Source organism: Vombatus ursinus, unplaced genomic scaffold (genome assembly GCF_900497805.2).
Source record: "Vombatus ursinus unplaced genomic scaffold, bare-nosed wombat genome assembly UNPS02014774.1, whole genome shotgun sequence".
In the NCBI taxonomy this organism is placed as follows: Eukaryota; Metazoa; Chordata; class Mammalia; order Diprotodontia; family Vombatidae; genus Vombatus; species Vombatus ursinus.
The window spans coordinates 7978415-7992739 of record NW_020954552.1 but is presented as its reverse complement, the minus strand read 5'-3'; the positions used below and the strand labels follow the sequence as shown (position 1 = coordinate 7992739).

The window sequence follows — 14325 nt, the reverse complement described above, 5'->3', positions numbered from 1 at the left end:
GAAAATCAATCAAAACAGATTTTTTACACAAAATACAGAATTACACACACATATGGGGGGAAGCTGGAAAAAGAGAGAGAGAGATCAAGAGAGTACAAAAGCGCACCCGGTGTTTGAAAATCACAGGACTCTCTCTCAGTTTATGGGGTAAGGACTCACTACCAGACTGAATGGACAAAACTGCTCTGGAAACTGGAAAGGAGTTTGGCAGAAACTGAGTTTAGACAATCATCTCACACTACACACCAAGATAAGCTCTAAAAGGTTATGTTACTTACATACAAAAGATAACATCATAAACAAATTAAATCGGCAAGGAAGAAATAAACTTTTGGAATTGTGGATAAGGGCAGAATTCCTAACCAAACAATGGACAGAGAGGATCACATAAGATAAATGGACAATATTGATTAAAGTTTTAAAAGTCATACATGTGAAACAAATACAGTTTAAAATAACAATGAAATGAGTTAAATAGGAAAAATTCCTGCAGAAGTTTCTCTGACAAAAGTTCGAAATCCAAGTTGTATAAGAAACTGATTTAAATATATTTAAAAGCCATGGTAGAACAGATAAATATCAAAGGATACGAATATAATTCTCAAAGCAATAAATTTAAGCTATCAACAGCTATAAGAAAAAAAAAATGGTCGCAAGTAAAATAACTCTAAGGTTCCATCTTATGCCTATCAGACTGGCAAAGACAACAACAAAGGAAAATTACAATTGTTGGCAGGGCTTTAAGGAGACGTACTCTCTCACACCCCTACCCTTACCCATTCAATCAATTGCCAAGGCCTGTTTTGACTTTTGCAAAAACACTCATGTATGTCCCCTTCTCTCCTCTGATACTGCAACCACACTACAGGACGTTATCACCTCATTTCTGGACTACCTCCCACAAAACTATCAGGTTCTTTCCCTGTCTTTCATTCAGCTTTCAAAACAATCTCCATAAAGCACAAATCTGACCAAGTCACACCCCTGCCCCAATTTAAACAACTCTGGTGACTCTGTATTGCCTCTAGGATCAAATATAAAATCCTCTGGATTATAGTCTTATACTGGCCCCTTCCTACTTTTCTAGTGTTCTTATAACTTATCCCTCCTTCCCCAGCTTCGGACATATTCTATTATGTAGTAACACTAGTCTCCTTACTATTCTTCAAAGACTACACTCCATCTCCCAACTCCAAGTATTTTCACTGGCAGTCCCCCATGCCTGGAACTCTCTCTCTTCTTATCTCTGTCTCCCACCTTCCCTGGCTTCCTTTAAGAATCAACTCAAGTCCCATCTACTGCAAAGGGCCTTTCTGGATCTCCCTGAATGCTAGTTTCTTGCCTCTGTTGATTACTTCCAATTTATCCTGTAGGTATCTTGCTTGTACATAAGTGTTCATATATTGTCTCTCTTTGAAAGTAGGAACTGTGTCTTTTTCCTTTCTTTATATTCCCACTGCTTAGCACAGCGCCTGGCACATAGCAGGTGCAAAGCACTGTTTGACTGATATGCACATTGTAGAGCTGTTAAGTGGCCCAGCCATTATGGAAACCAATCTGGAATTATGCTCCACTAGTCATTAACCTGCGCCCAACCCTTTGACTCAAAGATACTCCTAACGAGGCCAATATGCCAACAATTTCAAAAAATGAGAAAAAAGATCAATATACACAAAAATATTCATAGTAGCACTTTTTTTGTTGGAAGAAAGAACTGGAAACAAAGGGGGCACCAATCAGTTGGGGAAAGCTGAACAAACAATGGCATAAAACAGGAATGGAGTACTATTGCAATGGAAGCAATAACAAAAGGATCACTTCCAGAGAAATTTAGGAAGACTTTATGAAATGATGCAGGGGGAAGTAAGAACTTGAAAAATATTTTATAGAATTAAAAGAAAAATAACTTTCAAAGAACTTTAATCCATTTAATAAGCAACCATGATTTCAGAGGCTAGATGATGAAATAATATATAACCCTTCCTGACAACAGACGAGATGAACTCAAAGGATAGAGGGAGATATACATTTTTGGACACAGCTGAAGAGGGAATCTATTTTGCTTGACTAGGCATATGTTACAAGGGTTTTGTTTTTGTTTTCCAATTTGGTGGGGAGAACTGAGGGTAAGAGGAAGCTAGCAATTGGTTTGTCCTTCACCTTCCTCAAATAAAAGAAAAAAGAAAAGAAAAAGGTGACATCAATGATGCTTTAAAAAAATGTACAGAAGACAACAGAAAAAAGGCCAATAGGAAATAGTCAAGACAATTTTAAACACTGCATGTTAAATTTATTAAATACTTAAAAGGAAAAGGAGGTGTTATATAACAGATTCACAGTTTCACATACAATCCTCTTTTCTAATTTATATATAGACATGCTCGTTTTATTTGGCATTTTGAGTTCAGAGTTTTAAGAAAATTATAAAAGATTAAATCATATGAGAATTAGGTGAAGGAAATGGGGATATATAACCCAGAGAAAAGCAGACTTAGGGGACATATAATAGCAGCCTTCAAATATTTGAAGGGCTCTAATATGGAAGAGGGCTTAGATTTATTTTACTGAATCCAGGAGTTAGAACAAGGAGCAATGGGTGGAAGCTACAAAACAGCAAATTACAGGCCAGATGCAAGGGGAGAAAATTCCTAACAATTAAAGCTTTCAAAAAACTGAATAGGTTGTCCCATTGCCAGGTATATTATACAGGGGATTCTTGTTCAGGTACAAGTTGAATTAGATGGCTGTTGAGATGTTGTACTTCCAAAAACATTCAAATCAAATATTTATTGAGTGTCTAATATACATAAAATTCTGCTACGTGAACAGGTTACTCAGACAAGGATGAAAAAGTCCACTTGCCTCAAGGCCCTTAAGTTCTACTGGTTACTTGATTGTATCAATCATTAACAAATGATATAATCACTGTATTTCAATAATACAACTGAAAGAGTGACAGAAAAGACATACAGATGAACAGAGGAAAAAATTCTGGACAGTACTGCAAGTTAGAAAGAATCTATATTTGGAATCCTACATGCAAATTGGAAGGAATTTCTGAGGTCATCCAGCTCAACACATAAATGAACATAAATTCCCTCTAAACATCCTTGACAAATGGTCATCTGGCTTGAGTTTGAAGACTATCAATAAAAAGGACCGCCACTTACCTCTGATAGTAGTTCCTCCTCTAGAATAGAAGTTCCTTGAGGGCAGAGACTGTTTGGTTTTTGCCTTTATATCCCAAGAGCCTAGCACAAAGCCTGGTACACGTAAGTGTAAAACTGAAGTGAATTCCTGAAGTAGCCTATTCCAAGAGTTGAACTGGCTTCTGTATTTCCCCACAGGGTTTATACCTTTAAGTGAAAAAAAGAGAAGTGGTGGGGTAGGAGATGAGAAGGGATATAATTCCCTTCTCTCTGTCAAACAGGGGGATATGTCTTTTCAACCTTCCTACCCCAGTCCACCACTTTCCCCAACAATAAAACTCATTATAAAACTTCAATAAGGAGTATGTGTTTACTTCATGGACAACACAACAGGGGTGAATGGCATGACATGCTGTTGCAGTGGGATGGAGAAAAGAGAAACCTAGTCAAAAGTAAGAAGTGTTAGCAGTAGAAAGATAAATAGCCCCTGGCCTATGTGCTCAGAATTTTGAGAGCTAAAAAGGAATTTTAACATTAATTTGTACAGCCCCATTATTTTGAAAAAAGAGGGAATTGGGAGTTGGCTTAATAGCAATAAGTTTCCCTGGTACTAATTTAATTCTGTAAGAAATCCAAGTCCACCCAACAGAAGTCCACCTACTCAGGTAACATCCTGCTAGTCACTGGTCCAACCCACCAGAGATACTGTCCATGACAAGAAGAGAGAGTGAAAGCCTTGCCAACTTTTACAGCAAACTTTTTGAGCAAGTCTATACATGCTCTCTTTGTAGCCAACCTAGCCTCAAGATCTTTCAAGCTGACTTCTGTCCTTACTATTCTATTCTATCTGAATCTTCTAAGAGTAACCAGGGACCCCCTAATATCTATTTGATATATGGTGCAAGGTAAAGAGTGTTGAATCTGAAGCCAGAGTACCTAGATTCAAATCTGAACGCCACCACGCTACCACCCTACCACCTGCATCACCAAGAGAAAACTCCGAGTTTCAGTTTCAATGTCTGTGAAATGAGGGAGTTGAACCAGATGATCCTAAGATCCCTTTTCAGATCTAAATTCATTATCTGATATAGGTTCTTTTAGTCCTTATCTTCCTTGACATCTCTGAAACAATAACATTATTGATGACTTCCTCTTTCTGAGTATTTTCTTCTCCTTTGACTTAAGAGACATTAAGATGGCTTCCTATCTTTCTAAACTCTCACTTCCCAACCTCTTCAAATGGGTGTTCTCCAAAGTTCTCTCTCTTTCTTCTACTCTTTCCCTTAACAACTGCATTCATTCCCACAGCTTCCATTACCAACTCTATACAGATTACGCAAATCTTTATATCTAGCCCAGATCTCTCTTATGAACTCTAAACTTGTAGTGCATCTTCAGCCATCTACATTTTCCAAAACCTTTGTTAATGTTGTTCCTGATATCTAGCCTATTATTATTGTCTACTCTCTCTTTCTGAATAAATGCCACATTTCTTTACAGAACATTAAAGGAGGTATGGCAACAGTAATTCTCAAAATACTTCAAAAATCTACCTATCCCTTGGAGAAAAAAAAGAGAATATGTAGAATTTGGCATAGTAGGATTGATTCTCAAACTCTTTTATCCAATGACTCTTTAGGGATCATTATTATGAATATCTATATTTAATATGTTAAGAGTAGTGCACTAGGAATAAGAACTAAGTTTGAGTCCCAATTCTGTCACTAATGAGTTGTATGGGCAAATCACTTAATCTTTCTGATCTTGGGTTCCTGATCTCCAAAACACTACAGTTAGACTAGATGATCTCTATGGTCTCTTGAGAGTGCTAGGCCTAGAGTTAGGAAGACGAGTTCAAATCAGGCCTTAAACATATAGCTGTGTGATCCTCAATAAGCTGTTTAATGTGGGTGCCTCAATTTCCTCAACTGTAAAGTGAGAATAATAACAGCACCCATCTTGCAGGGTATTTATTTGTGAGGATCAAATGAGATAACATTTATAATGCATTAGCCCACTGCCTGGCACACAGTAGGTGTCAATGAATGTTTATTTCTTTCCCTCTTCCAAAATAAAACAAAAAGGCTTGTATATCACACAGTTATAAAAAAAAAAAAACTTCAAAAATTCTTCTTGACATTATAGTTCAAGGATTCACAATATTACCAGTGTGGGTTCTCTAATCACCAAAGCAGACCACAATCTTTTTACAACTCTGTGGTCTACATGGTGAGGAATGCCTCTGTTCTTAGGCAAATTGGTTGGTCTTTGGATAATCTATCACTATTTCATGTCTGAGGCTCCTTCCACATTTAGCAAAGCCATTCAGCTGCTTGAATACTTTTGAGAATGAATGCTGTCATGGGGCATCAGAGTAGGTTTGTAGCAGATGCATTAAGATATAAATATAGGAAAGAATAAAAAGGTAGAGAAAATAGGTACAAATAAAACACTCAAGGCTCACTATAATTTTAATTTATACACAAGACTACACTACTACAAGTTTTTAATGTCAACAGTGTGGGCTTTATCCTAATAATATAAAAAAAATCTATAGAGATCAACCAGTAAAAATGCCGCATTTTATATATATAAGAAAAATGAGGAATCTTTACTAATGCTATTTTCTCTACATAATGACCTTTAAGTCTTAGAGTTCTAAATCTTTAAGTTTTAGAAACCTCTTAACATGTTATCTCAAGAACCTCACAACAAATAATGAAGTGTGATTTTACAGATGAGAAATCAGAAGCTAAGAAAGATTAAAGGACTTGTCCAGGATCATACAGCTAGTAAATACCTGAAGAAGAATTTGAACCCAAGCTTTCTGACATTAAATCTAGCATACTACCCACTGTGCAACCTAGCTGTCTATCATTTACTTTTTTTTTGTTTTGTTTTGTTTTTCTTGGCTAGGCGATGGGGTTAAGTGACTTGCCCAGGGTCAAACAGCTAGTAAGTATTATGTGTCTGAGTCCAGATTTGAACTCAAGTCCTCCTGAATCCAGGGTCGGGGCTCTATCCACTGCGCCACCTAGCTGCCCCCATCATTTACTTTTTATACCTCTCTTCAGACACTTAATTTGTTATTGCCTTGTGCTATTTATTATTTGTTTTTATGTTTATGTTCTACTTCCCCAACTACCCTTCTCAGAACAATGACAATGTTAGACTGCTTTTTTATCCCTTTGCCCTGATAGCCTTAAGTAGATGAATGATCATGAACTTCTGAAGCCCAGATATAAAAGTACAAAAATAAACACAATACAAAAGTGAGTCATGTAAAATCACAGATTTAGAGATTATCTAGTCCAAATCCCTCCCTTTACAGGTGAGGGGACTAAGGCCTAGAAAATCTAGGTGACTTGCCCAAGGTCACATAGTTAGTAAGTAACAGATTACGCAAATCTTGGGCTGCAAAATCAGCACTCTATGCTGTCTCTCTCTCAATGGCCCTCTTTCAATGGCCTTGGCCATAACTTGCAAAGGCAAGTTAATTTCATCTCCATAAAATTCCTGGCTGTAATTGTCTCTCAATTTAATCCACTAAAATTCAACCCAGATTTTAGAAGATTCTAATTGTATAATTTAACTCCCCCCACCCACACTAGGTTCTCAAGTCACTTTAGTAAATGCAAGGCTAAAAATTTACTTTCTTAAGCACAGGCATGAAAATTTTTTTATCTTGATATTCAAGATATCTAGGGAACTGGTAGAAATATATAAGAATAAGAGCCATTACCCAATAAATGGTCAGAAGACATGAACAGGCAGTTTTCAAATGAAGAAATGCAAGCTATCAATAATCAATCAATAAACATTTATTATGTGCCTACTATGTGACAGGCACTGTGCTAAGTGCTAGAAAACCATATTAAACAACCATATTAAAACTATTAATCACTATTAATAGAAGAAATGAAATTTTAAACAACTCTGAGGTTCTACTAAATACCCATCAAACTGGCAAAGATGAGAAAAAAGGAAAAAAAAATGTAAATTGTTGATGAAGCTTTGGGAAGTCAGGCATATAAATAAATTATTGGTGGAACTGTGAATTGGCCCAATCGTTCTGGAAGACAATTTGAAATCTACCCCCAGTCACTAAACTGTGCATAACCAGTAATACCATTTCTAGGTCTATGTTCCTCAACATCAGACACAGAAGGACTCACACATACACAAATATTCACAACAGTACTTTTTGTTGTTTCAAAGAACTGGAAAAAAAAATAAATGCCTATCAATTAAAGAATTGCCGAACAAATTACCGTACCTAAATGTAATGGAATGTCATTGTACCATGGAAAACAGATGAGTTAGAGAAACATAGGAAGACGTGAGTCGATGCTCAGTAAAGTAAGTAGAACTAGGAGACTATATAATGACTAGCATAATATAAAGGAAAATCATTTTGAAAGACTTAAGAACTCTGATCAATGTAGCTGATCAATGTAATATCAACCATAATGCTAGAAGATCAATAATGAAATATGCCTAACACCTCTTACTAATGAAAAAATACACAGAAGATGATAGAAAGAAATTGATGTGAGGGCACAGTTGGAACTATTATGTTAAATTTAATATATTCTAAAAGAGATGTACATAACAGGGATTCACAGTTTCACAAACAATCCTTTTTTGGTTCTTTATATAGAAATGTCTGTATGTATTAATGTTTAAATTCAAATTTTGAAAAATATTTTAAGCTCAAGTATTATATGCAGTGAAATCACTTATTTCCAACTAACCTCAATTGCACAGTACTGAAATACTCAAAGTGGCAGTTTAGAACCAGCAGCTGGTTTCACTGGACTAATAATAGGAGGGGGCACTTCTGGTACCACTGAAGCACCACAATGAATCCCAGTGGGAAAACATTAATATTTTAAGCTAGCTTGCCCAAGTGGCTCTACCTTTATTTCTATGGAAAGCCCTGAATTTTCTCCAGTTCTAAATACAGAATTATGATAAAATAAACAAGTACATCTTAGAATTCCCTGGTATCAGAAAGAAAGACCTAAGGGAAGAGATTCTCTGTTGTGCGTGGTATTTTAAAATACTGCAAGCTTAGGAACCATTATCTTGCTATCGCATTGAGCTTTTGCATGCTGTACTAATTCAAAACAAGATTTATTCCATAAGCTTAGAATTTGGTATACCTCAACATGGTGAGTCACTGTATTAGGCAAAAATATCACCTTTAAATGAAACAGCCTGCTACTTATATATTAGGAATTCCAAAGTACAAGCTTGGGTCTTGACACTACAGAGAATGTAGCTGCTGCCATATCTAGTCTAGAAGTTTTAATTTATATCGATGTTAACCTTCACCTAATTTCCTGGTGAACTGTTGTACTATTAAACAGGGATCATCTTCTGCTATAACAGGAAGTCACTTAATATTTCTTCTCCCATTGTATAACATTTTTTAAAAAGGCAAAAAGTGACTGCTACGATGACTTGTCAAATATTCTCTCTCCTCAATGAGATATTTATTAACGTCAAAGTTTCTTACACAGAATATAGAAACAGAACCTAAATACATCTAAAAACATTTAAGACTGTATTACAAAATACATAACTTGTAAAATCCTAGCTTTATTTCCTTTATATTAAGATTATATTATTTTGAAGTATTATACATTCCTATAATTATTGTTAAAAATTATCATGTAAATAACAGGTGCTTATATTTGGGATAAAGAATGGATTTAGGAATCATAAATGTAATATAATAATAAATGTAATATAATACCCTTCAAACGGGTTCCATATTTATAAAAAAATCCAGTTAGTCAATAATTGTTGGTGACTGTGGACAAGTCACTTAACCCCAACTGCCTCATCAAAACAAACAAACAAACAAACAATAATTGTCTTGAGTTTCCAATATATATATGTTTGAGGTCAAACAATATTGGAAATAAGTGCCAGTTAACTTCCACCTTCTTTATACCATTGACTTTGTAGATCATCCTGCAAATCAGATCTTATGAAAAGGATCTCACTGCTAGATTCTCAAAACTGTACATGGAAATCTAATGATGCAATCATTTTTTCTTGAACTTTTTTCCTTCTTAACCTCTCAATACTAGTTATTAGAGACCACCTGCTATTAAGTGTTAATTCATTCTGTTTTATATTAGAAAAATTGAACTCAAAGAAAATGTAACAAGTAGGATTTTTTAAAAAAAAAATCCCATGTAAAATGGATTCTTTTTAAAAAATACTAATTCAATATTAATATTTTCTCTATTGGAGTAATATCACATTTTTTTATGCCAATGTGTTGAATTTAGAAAAGAAAAAAGAGCGATGAGAGGGGAGAAGGTTGGTAGGGAAAAGTATTGGAAACTGCCCTGCTCTCTGCACAAAATAGATCTTCTTGGGTCCAACCGAGAACATTCTTAGGTAATAAGGCCTAAAAAAGTATCATAGGATCATAAATTTAAAGCTGGCAAAGTACACTCAGAGGTCATCTAATACAACTATCTCATTTTACAGATTAGAAAACTGAGGCCCAAGGAGTTTAAATGACTTGCCACAGGACATATGATGCTTCCTAGAAGATCTTAACCAAAGCTAGCATCAGTTACCATCAGCTGACAAATTGCTTATTCAGAATTTTAATGTCTAACTCACAACTTTAAAAAATGGAGAGTGTGTTACTGCATATTTGGTATCTAACTCCAAATTATATAAACATATTTTTCCCTTTTTTCTTCACATAAGACATCAAAAGGGGAAAAATTTAGCTTTTACAAAACAAGTCACTTTCTCCCTTTTCTAAAAGATTTTCAAATGTCTGAAGTTTCTTAACTTTATATAGCCGAGAATACATCTCCTTTTAGTGACCACTGAGAGAAACAAAAACTTCTAATGTTTCTCTTTCTCTTCAAAAAGAGTAAACCAACATCTATGAGTCCAGCAGAAAAAGCAATTGAAACACATGTCATATTAACTGGTCTGTTCAACAGTTTGCACATGGAATGTTAACAATAAGTAGCACAATAATCCTTAGGGCCCGTCAAATAGAATCGTTTAAGAAAAAATGTATCAATCTGATCCTAACTTGCAACTTGATTTAAGAAAATATCTTGAAAGATTCCCATTGTTAAAATATACTCCTTTATATAACTGATAGATATGAAAGCATATTATTTTATTTTAAATAGAAGAAAAATATTAAAATTCTTCCACAAATAGAAAAAACACAATTATGAATGCTATTTTTAAAAAGGGGAAAAGAATTTTGTAGCTGATTAAAATTCTTATGATACTTCTCATTTTGATGAATGTGGAAGTCAAAGTATTTTGGAGTACAACACACAAAGATTTAAAAAAAGATCCCTGAAGCACAAAATGTAAAGATTTTATAAACCACTAAGTAACCCAACTAATAAAAATGTTAACGTTCTTAAGTTTTATGTAACTTGTTAAAAAATTAATCTCATCTCAACTTTAAGCTTAAAGAATTATCACTTTAACAAAAAAAATTGAATTGTAAAATTAATTAGTTCTCAGAAATAAGATTGTACGGTCCAAATAAATTCTCAATCTAATCATAAGTTTCTGACCTGAAAGTTAAGTGATTTGCCACATTAGCATAGAAGACCTAGAAAGATTTGAAAAAGAAACAAGCTTTGATGTAATATCAAATTTTTGAAACAAAACAAATACTTTGAGTCAGTCTCACCGGCTTTGATTCACTGGCAATATTTAATATGCTGTCTACTTCAGGGATTGTATGGAAAAACAAAACATTTCTGTGAAGCAGGAAAATTATTTAGAGCTATGCATGGAATTCAAAAAAGGTGACTTTTCAGTGCTTTACTTTGCCACTGTCATTACACTCTACAATGAACAAACGTCTTCAGTGACTTCAATCTAAAAATTTACCCAATGACTAAATGCTAACACTGATAAAATCAAGAAATTCTAAAATTTATTTCAGTTTAAACTAATACTTTACTTAGTGCAAAATTTTCATTTATAGATACTTCCCTCAAATTAAAAATTTTAAACATAGCCATAAAAACATATACAATAGGGTTTTGTACCTTAAAGCATTCACATTGTAAAATACAAGCACTGTGGAAATGTGACTAATGATCCAGTCCTTTAATCAAATATAATAGGACTACTGAGAAGCTTTATCTTTCTTTGTAAAACAGCTTTCTACTCACTCAAATTCACGTAATTGACTCAATATTAGTCCCTGTACTATAGTTTGCTCAAATTTTTTTTTAAATCTATACAATGTTAGAACTTTAAAGTTTCTAAGAGTTTCATTCCTAACTAAAAATCTTAAGACCTCAGTACTTAAATTAAATTCTCCTTCTGCTTGCTTCCCCTATTCTTAATTGAAAAATCAGTAGGAACCAAGAGACTGAGTGACTGTAAAGGCTTTATAGGACAGCATAGATGACTAAGGTGATGTTAAAAGTATATTTAGTATACACATATATTTCATATAATAAGAGTATACTAAGGTATTTACATATTTTCCATACATCTCTTCCTCCATCCTAAATCTTCTCTATGTCACATATATTTTAAAGTTATTCAGAGTAATTTCAGGAGCTGCAGGAAAGAAGAATTGCAGAAAGTAGTGGTCTATGATTAGAAATGGACCAATTGGCTAGAACTAAGAATCAGATTGGGTTGTTTTAAGAGTAAGGCTGAAGCCCTGGATAGTTTTAAGGCTAGGGCTAGGCTAAATGTATGGCTCATATAAAGCTGGAAACAGATGGAATCTGAGGATCTATAAGGTTTGGGGCTTCTGTGTCACTTTTTTATGTGTTCCATTTATTTGCCTTCTGGAATTTCTTACAAGGCTCCATTGTAAATTCCCTTATAGTCACTGGCTCTATATCTGATTAGTCAAATATTTTAGGTGAAAACTATGAGAGCAATAAAATGATGTTTTTTTCACCTTTAAATTTAGAATTAACTATTTAAGTTATATATCATCAATTCCAGGTCTTTTAAAAAGTAAAATTCCACTAGCAATGATTGCAGAGGTATTCTGATTCAGTTGATTTACGTGCTATTCTAGAATTAAGAAGGACTATTGTCCTATGTAATCAATGGAGACATGTGTTTGACTAATAAGCAGGCACAGACAATAAGAAAATGAACAGAAGCCAGACAGAGGTCATTCCAACTAGAGTCTCTGTGCACAGGGAATGAAAGGCATACCCGATACACTATAGATAAGATGAAAGATAGGCCGTAAATAGTATCATGGTTGGTGTTAGATCATCTGGCATTTTAAAAGAATTTTAGATTCTTGCATACCTCATACATGTGAAGACAGGAAAGAGTAGATTTTCTCACATTCTACAGGTTTTTTTTTTTTTAAAACCCCTTCCTTCTTCTTCCCTTCTTCCATTGTGCAGGGTAAGAGTTGGGGGAAAACAGATTGTATTCTAAGCCCTTCAGCACATTCTGTCCCCTCTGTGATGGGGAGACAGCAAGCTCCTGGGATCCCGCAGGGTTGGCATTGTTTGGTGACTTTCACAAGAGCTCTGTTAAGACTAAGCCAAGTCAGTTCAATGCTAGAGAGTGTGTGGGACCTTTACTCTCATATTATTAGCTAGTGCTGACAGTGAAGCAAAAAGGTGAAATGTATTCATATGATCAATAATTTGCCTTGCCATTAACAAATATCCTTTTCTATACTCTCAACAGGTATCCAGGACAGTATCATGATGTAAAACAAAAATGTACATAAAGAATGTTTTTTAACAAAACTATTATGTCATTTACATGTACAGAGATGTATATATTCACACTATAAATTAATGAAATAAACTTGAGTAAAATGAAAAGCAGAACATGAAGTGACATTGTTTCAGCACCACGATATTTCAAAAGTCATCAGAAATCAGTATCAGATGTATTGAAATGCAACATCTATGACATTTGGAGGACAACAGTCAGTCAGGTTAAAATATTTTCATTATGCTTTATATAGCCTGACTGCTGATTATGAGAGGACACATTCTGTTTTAATGGAGGTTTAAGAAATTGAATTACATGATGATTTTTAACTACTGAAGTAGTTCTATCAGCTAAAATCCATAGAGATTTAAATGCTTGAACTAAATTTGCTACTACAATTATAGAAATATGGATATCTTATGCATGCTTTTCAGCTAATTTGGATGATTAGTGCTTTTATACAGTACAGCATTTTGCTTTGTAAAGATGCTGCCAGATACAGCTTTGTACTGAATACAAGGTCTAAAAATTCTACCTTATTTCAGGGTGTTTTCCTAGGTCAAGAAATTTTCAAAACATGGTCAATTCAGAGTATACTCCAGATTGATGCTTGCTCAATATGTCCAAAAAGTCAGAGCCTAACAGAAAAATAAAAGCTTGTGTTTTCAATATTCTTGCTATCTTTCAAATTATGATAAATTCTATAGGCATACACTGGAAAAGGAAAATAAATTCACAAACTATAATTTGAAATGACCATAGATGGTACAGTGAAGGATACATTGCAAAAGTCAAAACAAGCAAACACCAAACAATGCTGATATTCATTTCCTGTGTAGGTTTCATCAAACTGTAGTAGACTTCAGTTACTAGATACACTACTGTAGCTGCCACTGTGAAATCCACCAGCCACTGATATTCAGGAAAATAATGCAATGCTGAAAAATAAAGATTTTCAAATACAAAAGTTTTATCTAAACTTTCATCAATAGCAGATATAGACACATACTTAATTAACTTTAAGCAAATTAAATTCTATTTGTGGATTTATAAAAGATTTACAAATATCAAGACGCTAAAATCCAGTAATACAGAATCTTACATTCAAAATTAAATGTTACAATCATTTCATGCATTAAACAATCAAAATAAATAAACTGATTATGACCAATATATTAAAATTTATGTTAAAATGACTATAAATACATTGTAGTTTAATAATTGACCAATGATTTTTAAGAAAATTCTGAAGTATTATGTTTTATAAGAGAGAATTTCCTTTATGACATCTTATCCTGAGGATACATGTAAGGTTGGGTAAAGTACACTGTCTTTTAAGCTTTGTTTCTCAAAAAGAGACTTAAACAATTTTAACATCAATGAGAGGGGAAAGGTTATTCTATGACAGTTACTGTAAGCTACAAAAAAAAGTGTAAGGTGTATT

General features: G+C 34.0%; 1 protein-coding gene across 3 annotated transcripts in view; it reads right to left on the bottom strand.

Annotated features, from left to right (window-relative positions):
- Positions 1–14325, bottom strand: part of TMEM161B (transmembrane protein 161B) — a 104758-nt gene that overhangs the window by 30738 nt on the left and 59695 nt on the right. For 2 of the 3 annotated variants that reach the window (XM_027864326.1, XM_027864325.1), the window contains exon 5: positions 13663–13819. In XM_027864326.1, coding sequence (XP_027720127.1) covers positions 13663–13819 — 157 coding nt within the window. The other variant, XM_027864327.1, reaches the window with a different exon arrangement.